Source organism: Hyalella azteca, unplaced genomic scaffold, assembly GCF_000764305.2.
Source record: "Hyalella azteca isolate HAZT.00-mixed unplaced genomic scaffold, Hazt_2.0.2 contig9858, whole genome shotgun sequence".
Classification (NCBI taxonomy): domain Eukaryota; kingdom Metazoa; phylum Arthropoda; class Malacostraca; order Amphipoda; family Hyalellidae; genus Hyalella; species Hyalella azteca.
Genome location: NW_025939917.1, coordinates 442,680 through 457,317, shown reverse-complemented (window position 1 = coordinate 457,317; position 14,638 = coordinate 442,680). Strand labels below are relative to the sequence as shown.

The following is a 14,638-nucleotide window of genomic DNA, read 5'->3' as shown; positions in this document are numbered from 1 at the left end:
TACATTCATTTTATTAGCATAACATTTCTTGTGGCATTCTAGTCCTGCATTGCAGGGCAGACATTGCAGTGAATGAGAGCACAATTCTATATTTCACATTCATTTCCTTAACATTACATCTTTTCCCGGCATTCTAGTCCCAGGGCAGACATTGCAGTGAATGCGAGTGGCATTTCATAAGAACTTTCCTTTTAACCTTCCAACAGAATTCAAAACAAACTTTTGCGTAAAGAATTTTTTTTCAATATGAAGCTAGAAAAGGGGAGGACATAATAAGTGACCAAAATTGCAACAAATAAAAATAGTACATCCAAAAATTTCAATATTTCTAAATAATACTAGGCACATATTATTGAATACAAATTTAGGAAGTTCTTAATTCGTTTCTTCTAGATCACTCATAATTGCATTCAACTTCAATTTTTTTTTCTAATTCATTACGAGCAAACTAGGATTCCAAGCCGCACATTGTTTCAAGATTCACCACACTAGCATGTCTCACCACACTAGCATGTCACACCACACTAGCATGTCACACCACACTAGCATGTCACACCACACTAGCATGTCTCACCACACTAGCATGTCTCACCACACTAGCATGTCTCACCACACTAGCATGTCTCACCCCACTAGCATGTCTCACCACACTAGCATGTCTCACCACACTAGTATGTCTCACCCCACTAGCATGTCTCACCACACTAGCGAGTCTCACCACATTGGCTTAGCATGCATCACGCTGATGAGGAACGCTTCCCCCGTCTGGCCTGATAACGTGCGTCCCGATTTGTCCACAATTGTGCCTGAAACCTGCATAATAATAACTAGCGTACAAAGATGGTACAAATAAAAGCCTCGATATCAGGTACCTATGCAAAACCTTGATAATAAACAGAAAAGGAAAAGAGCAGTTGCAATAAGATGAAAAAACATCAGGGAAAGGCAGACGCCAACATATTTATCAGTACCTATAAATGTAAAAAAAAATATTTTTAAAATCAGTGAAAACATTGCAAGAAGGCGGTAAAATCATCAGGACACAGATGCTAGGTAACATATTTATTGGTACCAATGGACGAAAAAATGCAATAACAAAATAGACTCTCACAATGATACAAAACAAAGCATCAGGAACAGGAATGCAGACATGAACATATTAATGTAAAACAAAGTGGGANACAACAACAACAATGTAAACCAATATGGAAAAATTTTTATAATAAAAACACATATTCGCAATATGACAAAAAAATCATTAGGGATGTTTAGCTAACTCACAAAGATGGGTCTAGGCAGATAATGGCCTTCATCAAAGAGAGTTTGTATAGCGAAGAGAGCTGCCCTGGCATTGGCCGTGTCAAAGATGGTTTCAACAAGTAGCAGGTGCACTCCTCCGTCCAACAGGCCTCGGGCTTGTTCTGTGTACGCTGCCACCAGCTCGTCAAACGCTGCTCACGAAAATCAATCATTGTATTAATGTATTTACAGTAGGTATATTGTGTATTTAAATTAAACTTTATTCATTTCAATGATAAGTTTAAGCATTATTTATCTGGGTTGTATGTAACCATAAAATTTCAGCTACGACGCATGGCGTTTGGGAAGGAAATGCAAGGTTCTGACAGTAAAAACAGATAACATGGCAGGATCTTGAACGCACACAGCTATACAGCCTCTGTAATTAAGAAATTTATCATCAAAAAATGACATTACCTGAGAGATACGATTTGTTGTGGGTTTAAATTTACTTATTTTGCCCGCTGTCACATAGGTACTGATAAACCACAAAAGAAATTTCCCCCAAGAGATGCAAATATGGTAAGCTCACTGACGTCCGAAAGCTCGGTTTACATCAGGCGATATGGAGTCTTGGGTTTCAATATACATATTTTGACCTATGTCACATACAGTAGGTACTGCAAAACCACAAAAGAAATTTCTCCTCAGAGATGCAAACATCAACTCACTGACGTTCCGAAAGCTCGGCTGCTCGACATCCGGCGATATGGAGAGAGTGCGGTTAGTTAGGTAGGTAGGTACATATTTTGACAGCAGTCACGTACTGATGAAACACATAGGAAATTTCCCCTAAGAGATGCAAACATCAACTCACTGACGTTCCGAAAGCTCGGCTGCTCGACGTCAGGCGATATGGAGAGAGTGCGGTTGGTGGGGCCCATGGCGCCCGCTGCAAATTTTGGTACACCGCTCCTGGAGCTCGCGGCCTCGGCAGCTGCTACTGCTAAGCGGGCTGAGCTCAAGTTCAAACTGTTGAATAATAATCATTAACTAAAATTTTTAATAGGCAATCAGTAGGATTTTCACACAAAGTAAGACTTAAGGTTAGCTTGAAAGTTTTCAAATGTGCAATTAAGTGGTAAAATCTGGAAATTATGCTTGCAATAAATGGTAATAAATAAATGCCAATAAATAAATATTGGCAAATTATATTCTTGGAATCAGCTGTTGCTTTCAATTTCTTTTGGTACTAGCTACCAGTAAGTACCTATATGCAGAAGCAATTAGTCAAAGGCATAGAAGCCCCAGAAGTCTAATTTTCAGACACATTTTCACAAAATATATATCCTCAAATAGTTTGAAAGTTAAGATTTGCTAGATATTACTTGAATTTGACTTTAAATCCTGTAACCATGGCAATTGATGATAGAAATTGCTCCCACTTTGTAGCTGAAGTAACCTAGTACAGCAATCCCTTGATTAGCACGGTTTTGAATACCGCGGTTTTGATTACCGAGGGAAAAAAATTTGCAACCTACCCTTAATCTACGCGGTGCCAGTTTTGATTAGCGCGACTTTTTTTTCACAACGCATCATTTTCATGCCTCTAGCCAGAGGTGTTACATTCGTAACAAAAGTGTTACCACTTTTTGCTTATTAGATCTTATGTTGTTACTTTTGTTATGACTTTTGGAAAAATTCGCCAAATGTTGTTACTTTATGAATTTCAGCCAATAATTTAGCAACACCCTGACTCGGATACACAAGTAAAATTTTATGTTGATACAAACAATTCATTTTAAAAATCTTCGTGGTGCAGGAAGGCAATAAAACGTTGACTCTGATTGCTGCATCTTGTACGTACTAGGTATTATTTCACTTGTTGTACTTTAATTAAATACACAAATTGAGGATTTATATTGATTTTTCATTGGACCTAAGCATTCTACTACCGTACCTGAATAATATGTATAATGTGTTAGTAGTACAGTAAAATCTATTTTGAAAAAAGTGTTAGTTAGTAGTACAGTAAAATCTATTTTGAAAAAAGTGTTAAAGTAATTGAAATGGGACTTATATGTATCTATCATTACTTATACTCTGAAGGAATACACCTTGTGGTATGCATTTGTCATTTTGGAATTAACATTTTTAATTGACTCACTTGTAAACCTGATCCTGCAATCCATAGTCAGCTTGTGCTATAGAAGTGCCACTGAATGTGTTGGTCTCAATGATGTCGGCACCTGCCTCAAGATAAGCCTGAAAACCAGCAATAAATGACAATCAAACAACCCATTAACAAACGTGTGTTATTCTAGACAGATACCATGAGCAGTGCTAGACACATTAACCTAAAAATGTCAAAGAATTTAAATTTCTTAGCATACCTCCAAAATTACAATACAAACATTCAACTTCAGTCTCTCAAATTATTTTAAAATACAAGAAATTAATAGATTCAATCCAAGATCCAGATGAATTAATTTAGTTCAAGTACTCCTATTGCTAGAAATTATTACCATCTTCCTTCAAGACTGGCCAAAGCTTAGCAGGTGAAATTGTGATAAAAACTATAGATTATATACCTACCGTACTACTATATTTAATTATTGATCATGAGAGTTTAATGTTTTATATTACACTGCTTCTCATTGTTATCAGCAAACTAAAACAAACACTAAAAAGAAATCTTAATCAGTTGATGTCTTCACTTACAAAATATGCACCAAATAAATTGAATGCATTAGTATATACCATATTTTAATGGGGTTGTGATGTTCAGAAATGAATTATACAGAAAAACTGAGTTCCATGCTAAATCATAACTGTATTTACACAAACCTTATGGATTTCAGTAATAATATTAGGCTGTGTAATGGAAAGAACATCATTATTGCCTTTGAGCGGCATGTGATGATCTTTGAATGCCGTGCCACGATAATCTTCTTCTCTGAGGTTATGTTGCTGGATCATCGTACCCATGGCACCATCAATGATAAGCACACGTTCTGAAAGGGCTGCATCCAGTGCCTCCATCTGGCCTGTCATGAAAATATAGGTGAAATAAATATTGGCAAATTATATTCTTGGAATCAGCTGTTGCTTTCAATTTCTTTTGGTACTAGCTACCAGTAAGTACCTATATGCAGAAGCAATTAGCCAAAGGCATAGAAGCCCCGGAAGTCTAATTTTCAGACACATTTTCACAAAATATATATCCTCAAATAGTTTGAAAGTTAAGATTTGCTAGATATTACTTGAATTTGACTTTAAATCCTGTAACCATGGCCATTGATGATAGAAGTCGCTCCCACTTTGTTAGCTGAAGTAACCTAGTAGTGTTACTTAGGCTGAAGATGCTACTGTAGTGATTCATCTTGATATTAAATATCCTGATTGCATAAACATTCAATATTTGTTATGTAGGTACATTTCTATAGATATTTAGTACAGCAATTTTTGTTTGTTGGACCTCTTCTGGAGGTGGCTACTACTACCTAGTAGAGGCTACTGGCCAGTACTACTACTATTGAGTAGGCCTCGTTGATATACTAACAAAATTCACAATTACTCTAGACAGGGCACAATGAAATAACATAATTATAATACCCAAAGACTGCAAAACACACTAATGACTAATGACAGTTTGAAACTATCAGTATCACTGTGTCTCACACAACACTGTCTACACACAGGCACCCGCACACACCTCTGATTGCAGATGTATTTTCTTGAGGAGGCATTTTGTTTTCATTTGCTGTAGCCAGTAGGATTTTTTGAATAACAGTTCTGCCTTTAGCTGTTGTAACTGCCAACCTGTACCTGGACCTGGCAAGATTATTCAACTCACAGTCACAGCCACTCTTCAGAGGTGGGCAGTAGCGTGCTACATTTTCAGTAGCGGCAGCAGCGCTACATTTAAGGCAATGTAGTGGTAGCGGTGGCGCACGCTACATATTTAAGTAGCGATACAAGGTTTTGCCGCTACAGTGCTACCGCTACATTTAACCATTTATAGATAAAGCCTTTAGATTTTACTTTATAGCTTAATATATTATTTAGAAACCAGCATGATACATACATAATATATATTGCAGAATAAAACTATACAAAAAGGTGCTTGTACATGGGGACAGTACTGGCAGCTAGTAGATCAGAAAAATGCCAAATGTCTGCCGCTTGGTGTCTATCCTGCAAGCAAGCATAGACAAGCGACAAGTTTAGAGTGCCACCGTGCCGGTATCTAGTTGTTACCAGCACGGCGGCACCTAAAACTTGCCTCGTGTCTAAGCTTCCTTGCGGGATAGACACCAAGCGGCAGACATTTGGCATTTTTCTGATCTACTTGCCGCCAGTACTGTCCCTGTGTACAAGCACCTAAAGATTTCACTTTCGGTGTAATGTTGTCAACCTCAGCCTGTTACTAGGCTATATAGTGTCAACAATCACCATGTTAGTTGTTACTTGATAAATACTTGTTAAGTTGCTACTTAGCGGCAGTCTTAGCCTACTTGTTATATGAAGCATAAAGCACTGCAAGACTGATAGATCCCAGCAGTAAAAAGCGCCTCGTGTGAAAGATTGCGCAGTAAATACTGCCGCGGCATTTTTGACGCGGCAGTATCTACTGCCCTGTGTGAAAGGGGCCTTAGTGATTTAGAGCATGCTGCATGTAGCGGCACTGCAGCAGGCGCCAGGCGGTAGGCTAGCAGTAGCGCCGCTACATTTCAAAGTAACGCTGCCCAGCTCTGTGCACTCTTACTGACTTACACTGTTATTTAACAGTATGTTTTTCCTAACACTCAAGTTAAGCTGGAGCTGGTCCAGCTGGACTGCAGGAAAACAGTTAGGAATGGGAAGAAACATTCTATTAATTCGGGGAAAGTTTTTAGATTGCATACGTTCATCAGTAACCAGACTATCAGACATATTTGCAACTAAACTCAATAAAAATATAGTTCAAATTTATTTTTTCCTAACTGTGGTAACTGGTAGGTGGTAGGAAGTATTGTTAGCCTATAATTGTTTCATCACTTTCACGGCATGTCGTTTTGTTTACATCGGAAAGTGTCTGAACATCACTTCGTCTTCACGCTTATTCTGTTCACGTTTCGTAAGCAGAGGTAAACGGAATGGAGAATTTTTATATAAGAAGCTTAAAATATAAGTACTCTACAATATTTCATCATCAAAATTAATAATTACGTTCATATTTCCTCAGCATTCATATACGTTACAGTTGCATCGCAGAATGCCGTCATGCCGACACTCAGTCAGTCGAACACAGTGAGAGTAACACGTGATCATCAGCTGACGTAAATCCCGGCAACTACGCAAATGATCCATCATCCACAAACGAAATATTCTTACCACGAAATTTGGTGAAGAATTGTCAACAGCTTTCAATGAAATTTATCACGAAAATTATTCAGCGTTTGGTCTATTGTCAGATCTTACCAAGCTTAAAACAATATTTGAATAATTAAATTTGTAACGAGGCGGGACGACCCGATGACCGAGTGGTTAAAAGTTGAGTTAGAGCCCAAATTCGGAGCAGGAGCAGTGTGCTTAGGGCTTAGGCTTGATTTTAATAGGTAGGTACCAGCAGCAGCTAAGGTTCGAAAAGTTGTGTTCATAATTGGCGAGGTGGCTGGACCCGGACATTTAATTAAGCACACTGGAACTGGATATTAGATGCTTAGAGCAGTGAATTCACTGAATTGCCTTTTCGTCTTTCGAGAAAGGCGAGTGGCGAGCTCTTCAACTTCAAACATTCTCTCTGGACAACTCTTAACCACCCGTGTTTAATTCCTGAGTTGTGCATTTTGCTTGTCACTAGATGGGAATTTTCCTACTCAAGCATAAAATCTCGCAGCTTCAAAGTGACCAATTCTTATTTTCACTTCTGAAATTTCACTGACCAGTGACCAATTGTGCAGTTTCATTCACATTCACTAATCACAATTAGCTAGGAGATACTAATACATCTATTCTAGGTTAGTAGGTAGTGGCGCAGTACGGCACTAACGGCAGTAGTGGGTAGGTAGCTAGCAGCTTTAAAAATGATGGAAAGCTCAAGCCTTGCCCTCAGGCCTCAGGTTATGGCTTGAAAGTTGAATGTGATTGGTAATTATTATGGTTGATATAGGTAATGACTAAATGACGTAATGTCAAACGGGGTAGCGGGTAGCCTAATAAGATAAGGGATGGGGGGAGGGGTAAAGTGGTACAGTCGTCCTACATTTTGGAGAAATGTTGTAGCAGGTAAACTAATCAAAATATTGCAAAACTAATAAAAATAGCTAGGCTAGTGGCATTATTGGCATAAAGTTCAACATTTTTACTTCTGAGTAGCCTAGCCTAGTAGCAGTAGCGGGTAGCCAGTAGGTAGGTTATAGGTAGGAGGTGTTGCCTAGGCTAAAGCAAGTTAAGAAATTGTATATTTACTACCTCTTAAAAAGTAAAAAATCCCTGAAAAAGTGTGAAAAGTGAGATTTTGGAAAATTGCCTCTGCTAAGGTCTGTAGCCAATAAAATAGCCATTAGCCAAAAACATTTGCTGTATCAAAAAATTGTACATGCCTAAAAGTTCACACAGGTGTTGGCTTGAAAGCATGGTTGACAACTTGACATTTGACAGAATTTGCATATCTCATTCCAAAAACAGGTGGCCATTTCTGCAAGATGGGGTAATAAGGGACACTCCTAAAAACACATTACTGTCAAACCCTGATTATCAAAGGCTCCATTTAATGAAAAAATCAATTAGGCTAACAGCAAACAATTTTGATTATATTCACCACACCTGGCAAAGAAATTTCACTTAACAAAAAATTGATGCATCACTGGTCATAACAAAATTGTGCAGAGAATGTAATAGAACATAGATAGAATTGTGCACAAAGCAACATAAAATGAAATGTTAATAACCTAAACTATGATTTACCTACTTCTCCAAAAAAATTCAATGGTTGTCCCTAAAATATTCCTTTCTGTTTCAGGTAGATTTTTTACAATATTTTTTTTTTTTTTGTTGTAATGAATTCACTTGACCAATTAAAATGGTGTGAAATTACAAATTGTCCTGTAAGCTTACAGATACAGAAAAATGCTATACGGCTGCTGATGGGAAGCTTGCAGTGGACAAGGTTGTTGTAAATGCCCAATGGCATGTTCATGGATATGGTAATATCACATCAATAATACAGGAATGTATGGATATTGTAATATATCTTTGTTTTGCCATGCAGCATTTTTTTCAGCTGATCAATGGCTAATTTTCTTATTCAATTGTTGATCTAAAATCATTGCCCCAGTTCAGTATTCCCAGCTGTCAGATGGCTGGTAGATACGCTTCTCTTAAACGGGGATAAAACAATACAAAACACACAACAAGGCCTACAGCACTAAAATTACATTTCTTCACAGTGAGAGATAAAATATAAGTTAATAGAAGCAATGCTTCTATTTACTTGAAAATGAATGTTGATACATTCGAAATGTTGTTAAATATATTATAAATCCTTGCTGAGACCTGCCTTTTGATCTGTTAATGTCATCTGAAGAATTTTTACTCCCTGCAAATTGGAATAAAATGCATTCTCTGATCATTCATCCTATGCGTTCAACTATAAAATCCTACCATCTAATGCTATATATCACTGCCATATACTGGTATCTGTTTTTGAGATGGAAAGATTTTGCTTGCTATATTGTTTGTCTTGTTATATAGGTATATGGTAGTATCTCTACCCTCTTACTTCCTACCTAGACTAGTATTTTATTGTTTCTAGAAGTTCAAATTGTATTTTGCTTATTATTTTCAGATGGGAAGAGAGTCGCCATTGGTGACGTCAGCAGAGTAATAAAAGAAGCAGCCAACCCAGAACTTGTACCTAGAGGATACTGTGAGCCTTGCAATTTAATTCATATTCTTTATTGTTTTATATTAATATCCTGCCATTTCTTGCATCATAAACTTTTGCACTGATTCTAAAGTGAACGATTACATATAATTTATTTAGCCAAGTTTGCAAGTTATACATCGATTTTATGTTACTGTGATTTCTTCTGCCTTATTCTGGTATTCACCAACTATCCTGGATTAATTGGATTTTTATTAATAACATGTCAATGCAAACATTATGTGATAAAGTGATTAGAATATTTCAGAAAATTACTTGTTGAATATAAAAATTATATTCATGTTTGGATGATGAGGAAAGCAGGCTGTTGATAATGATTACATTTGTATTGGGGTTCTAGAAATAAGATTTTAAAAACACGTTTTAGATGAAGACTAACTTGATTTACACCAAATGAATTACGGTATCTTCTAATGTCTTTAATTCAAAGCTGTAACTGTAATCGGTAGGTATTTCTTGATGTCTGTTGCAAGTTATATAAAGAATTTTCAATAATTATTTTTCTAATAAAACCTTTATTTATTTAAACCCAAGCATGTACACTGTAGTATTTTTTAAAACAGTTATTGATTTGAATTTTATTTTCAGTGAGTGGCAATCTCACCCAATATGAGCTACGTCATCTGCGATGGCTAATGCAGAAGGATGCAATGGGGCAAGATGTCTTCCTGATAGGAGGGCCTGGCCCATTGAGGTGATAAATTATGAATTAATTGTTTCTATTTGATAATTTTAGCGCATTTTCTCATTTATGGAAAAAATGCACTATAGTGCTCCCCATGTCCATCTGTCTGTCTGTCCGTCTGTCTGTCTTCTGTCCGTCTGTCAGTCTTCTGTCCGTCTGTCCGTCCGTGACTTCAAGTTTTTTTCAACAAGAAAATGCGCTCTCTGTCACTCACTGCAGTGAGTACTGAGTTACATTTTTTCCAGGCTGTACAATTAAAGATTTATATTTGTAAATTATTTCATTCTTGTACTGGAGAAATGGAAGTCGAGACTAGGTATCACTGATAATCTATATACCTATAGGTAGGTAGTATGTACAACTAGAGCAAAATGCTTAGCTCCAAAACATTGATAACAAATTGACTAGGTATTAGATATCCACAAGATGAAAACTAATTTTTTATGATTTCATATGATCTTCTTATGCCTTCTCATATACGGGATATATTGTTCTTTTTTATGAAAATTATGTGGAAATTGTGGGATATCTATCATTGTAACATATAACATTCATAACATTCTGTACAAGAATAGGTTATTGTTCAAAAGACTAGATAAAAATTTCATGCCGCAGCAAGTAAAAAATTGATTTCATGCTTTTTGTATGGTTTTACTGTCAATTAGGTGTTTATGTAAATTTTGCTTAATTTATTGCTACCTGCTCAAAGTTGGTGGCTTCAAAAAAATTCCTGCTATCAAAGTAATAAGCTTCTAGGTACTCATTTCTATTAACAAGTGTCTTCTTGTTAACTGCTCACTGTGAGTATGTGATTGATGGTCCAGCACAAATGTTTTCCCTGAATAATTTTTAAACCATAATTTACTTGAAAATTATATATGACATGCAAGTATTTTATATGAATCAGCAATGTGGCTCCTTGTCTGCTTTCAATTGAAGATAATTTCACCCAGTGTCTCTAATAACTACTATTCATATTTATGTTGATGTGACTGTGATGTATGAAATATTGATAATTTCCACAGACGGCACATTGCTCTGGCTTACCTCGAGCTGACACGGCGAGAGGCGGAATACGTGACACTCACGCGTGACACTACAGAGGCTGACTTGAAGCAGCGCCGGGAAATTCGGGATGGTACCAGTTACTACCACGACCAGGTAGTTATAGGTACCAGTTACTACCACGACCAGGTAGTTCTAGGCACCAGTTACTACCATGACCAGGTAGTTCTAGGCACCAGTTACTACCACGACCTGGTAGTTATTGGCACCAGTTACTACCATGACCAGGTAGTTATTGGCACCAGTTACTACCATGACCATGTAGTTCTAGGCACCAGTTACTACCATGACCAGGTAGTTATAGGCACCAGTTACTACCATGACCAGATAGTTATAGGCACCAGTTACTACCACGACCAGGTAGTTCTAGGCACCAGTTACTACCATGATCAGGTAGTTATAGGCACCAGTTACTACCACGATCAGTTTGCTGTGATTCCTACAATGCTGGGATTACGATGACCTGGTCAGTAAATGTATGCACAATGCAAACGAAGTGAAGAGTCATCATAATAAGCCTCGCAATCACCTATAGGTTATTAAGATTGTAAGCTCCACAATCACCTTGGATAATTAAGATTGTACTAATTCGTAACCAGGATAACAGCGATTTAGGTACAGACGCACTCACTAGAACGAGTTTGTGATTTTTCTTCTGCATTTAAAAGTTGAAGTGCTTGCATTATGCAGGGTATTGTTCTTCATTTTTATTGTAGTTATTACCTATATCGTGTTGTTATTAGTCTTGGTTGTGATAATCTAGGGATTCAAGCGCTTTAATTGTATAGGGTGTTTTATTTACAATGATTGTTGTTACTATATTGCGTTTTTGTTAATCTTCGTTGTGATTATCTTGTGATTGAGGTGCTTTAATTATGTATGTTGTTGTTTTTAGCGCATTTTCTCATTCATTGAAAAAATGCCCTATTGTGCTCGTCACGTCCGTCCGTCCTTCCGTCTGTCTGTCTGTCTTCACGTTTTTGTCGTTTTTGAGAAAATACGCTCTCTGTCACTCACTGTAGTGAGTGACAGAACTGTTGGAAATTGAGTTATATTTTATGTATAACTGAGAATTACTGGGAAGTACTGAGTAATACATTTTTATGTATTACTGAGAATTGCTGGAAAGAACTGAATTATATTTTTATGTATTTGTTGTCATTAAGTAGGGAATTAATTTCGCAATGCAATATGTGTGTAGGCTGCAGTTCGGGCGGCGACACAAGGCAGGGTGCTCGTGCTGGACGGCATAGAGAAGGCAGAGAGGAACGTCCTGCCCGTCCTGAACAACCTGCTGGAGAACAGGGAGATGAACCTTGATGACGGCCGGCGTCTCATACCCCACAGCAGATATGACGCTCTCGTCAAGGTGATTACTTATATCTTGTGTCACTAGTATCACATGTCACTAGGTATCCACATCCTGCCATCCTAGTATCCATTGAAATTAATTACGGTATCTTAAACTAGAAATTAATGAATTGCCATTAATTTCTAGAGTTTTTAATTAGATATTTTTATTGTCTCTGTAACGTTATTATTTTATTTAAAAAAACTGTATATTGATTGAATTCATTAAATATTGCCTACAATCTTATTACATGACTTATTACGTGGCGCATTTCATTCTATATATCATATAGTACAATTAGGTATACGGCGTGTTTGTGGGTGGCCTGAACGTGCTGCCGGTGACTTATTTCATGACTTATCTCTTCTATAAATCATATTATCACTGACAAAATATATATTTAATTATCAGTAGCATGGCGAGGTGGGCGGCCTGAAAGTGCTGACGGTGTATTTCATAACTTATTTATTCTATAAATCATATCAATGACGAAAAATATATATCTTATTATCAAATAATCCAATCAAATCTAATCATTAGCAAGGCGAGGCGGGCGGCCTGAACGTGCTGCGAGTGATTTATTTCATGACTCCTCCATTCCATAAATCATTTCACTGACAAAATATATATATCTTATTATCATATAATCCAATTAGGACCATGGCGAGGTGGGCGGCCTGAATGTGCTGCGAGTGACTTATTTCATGATATATTCATTCTATAAATCATATTATCATTGACAAAATATATATTTTAGTATCAGGAGCATGGCAAGGCTGGCGGCCTGAACGTGCTGACGGTGTATTTCATAACATATTTATTCTATAAATCATATCAATGACGAAAAATATGTATCTTATTATCATATAATTCAATCAAATGTAATCAGGATCACGGCGAGGCGGGCGGCCTGAACGTGCTGCGAGTGTCGCCAGATTTTCGGGTGTTTGCTCTGGGCCTCCCCTGCCCCCCTCACCAGGGACAGCCCCTGGACCCGCCCCTCAGGTCCAGGTTCCAGGCCAGGGAAATATCCCATGCGCCTTTCCAGGTTAGTTTTTTATTTAAAAGTTCCAGGCCAGGGAAATATCCCATGCGCCTTTCCAGGTTAGTTTTTTATTTAAACTCTTCTCTCTATTACGACCCTATTTTCTTGATTAACTTTTGTACCTGAAATTTGTAAATTTATTGGTGAAATATGTGGGTTTATTCTTTCATGAAATTAACTGTCATTTATGCTCAAATATTATTCCATTTCAATTAATTGCTTATGTTTTTCATCTTATTAAAACATTATTTCGTATTCTTGTTAAGGATATTTAATTGTGTTGTTGTTCTCTTTAAATTCCTATTTACATTGTGTTGGTCTCCTAAATTAAAAAAAGTCCTTAATTTCCAAAAAGTTCTTGATTTGTTATCATTTTAAATGCCTCCTTAGGTGAGAAGACTGATTACAAAATGGCTCGGTTGTTGTCACGTTCTATGACCCTGTACTTGTCCCATATATGACGCGATGTTTTCCATGGCTTTATTCAAGATTTATATCAACGTTCTCAAGGACATAAAGTTTTCCTTATTATCTCAACAGAACGAACTACATAAGCTACAAGCGCTGTACCCGTGCGTATTTACAATTGTCTAGCTTTTCGCCAAAAATTCTCCATTCCTTTATTCTACTCTAACATTCATAAGTGGCTAGAACATTCCTTATTATCACAACAGGACGAGCTTCAAAGCTACAAGCGCTGTACTCGCGCGTATCTACATTTGCCTAACTTTACGCCCAATATTCTCCATTCCTTGATTCTTCTTTAAAATTCATAAGTGCCTAGAACATTTCTTATCATCACAGGACGAGCTACAAAAGCTACAAGCACTGTACCCTCGCGTGTCTACAATTACCTAACTTTTCGCCCAAGATTCTCCATTCCTTGTTTCTACTTTATTATTTCTCTCTACATTTATAATGGCCTAAGAACATCACTTCTTATCACAACAGGACGAGCTACAGAAGCTACAAGCGCTGTACCCGCACGTGTCGCGTGACGTCATCACGCGCTGCCTCTCTGTGGGTCACGCGCTGCTGGCGGAGGAGAGCAAAGCCCTGGCGCTGCCCGACTACCCCCTGCACCTGCTGCATACCGTCCTGGCCGTGCTGGTTAGTTAGTCTGAACTACAGTGGTTGTCAGCCTAAAATTTTCGTCTTGATTCTTTTTCTGTCAGCCTAAATTTTTTTTTTTTGTCTTAATTTTAACTACAGTGGTTGTAAGCTGAACTCCTGTGGCTGTTAGTCTATAATCCAGTGGTTGTAAATCTAGAATATATTCTAAAGTACAGTGGTTGCTGATCTAAAATGCAGTAGTTATAAATT

General features: G+C 37.4%; 2 protein-coding genes across 2 annotated transcripts in view; one reads left to right on the top strand and one right to left on the bottom strand.

Annotated features, from left to right (window-relative positions):
- LOC108671758 (methionine synthase) overlaps positions 1 to 6,545 on the bottom strand; it is a 30,595-nt gene extending 24,050 nt beyond the window's left edge. The window contains exons 1-7 of the mRNA XM_018159334.2: positions 6,483 to 6,545; positions 4,955 to 5,073; positions 4,087 to 4,286; positions 3,407 to 3,504; positions 2,117 to 2,271; positions 1,282 to 1,451; positions 719 to 813 (exon numbers count right to left, since the gene is read on the bottom strand). Of these exons, the coding sequence (XP_018014823.1) occupies positions 719 to 813; positions 1,282 to 1,451; positions 2,117 to 2,271; positions 3,407 to 3,504; positions 4,087 to 4,286; positions 4,955 to 5,073; positions 6,483 to 6,490 (845 nt within the window). The 5' untranslated portion in view covers positions 6,491 to 6,545. The remainder of the gene's footprint in view (positions 1 to 718; positions 814 to 1,281; positions 1,452 to 2,116; positions 2,272 to 3,406; positions 3,505 to 4,086; positions 4,287 to 4,954; positions 5,074 to 6,482) is intronic.
- Positions 6,505 to 14,638, top strand: part of LOC108671739 (von Willebrand factor A domain-containing protein 8-like) — a 28,845-nt gene continuing 20,711 nt past the window's right edge. Inside the window, 7 exon segments of the mRNA XM_018159314.2 lie at positions 6,505 to 6,517; positions 9,071 to 9,151; positions 9,758 to 9,863; positions 10,880 to 11,015; positions 12,121 to 12,288; positions 13,160 to 13,318; positions 14,267 to 14,425. Of these exon segments, the coding sequence (XP_018014803.1) occupies positions 6,505 to 6,517; positions 9,071 to 9,151; positions 9,758 to 9,863; positions 10,880 to 11,015; positions 12,121 to 12,288; positions 13,160 to 13,318; positions 14,267 to 14,425 (822 nt within the window).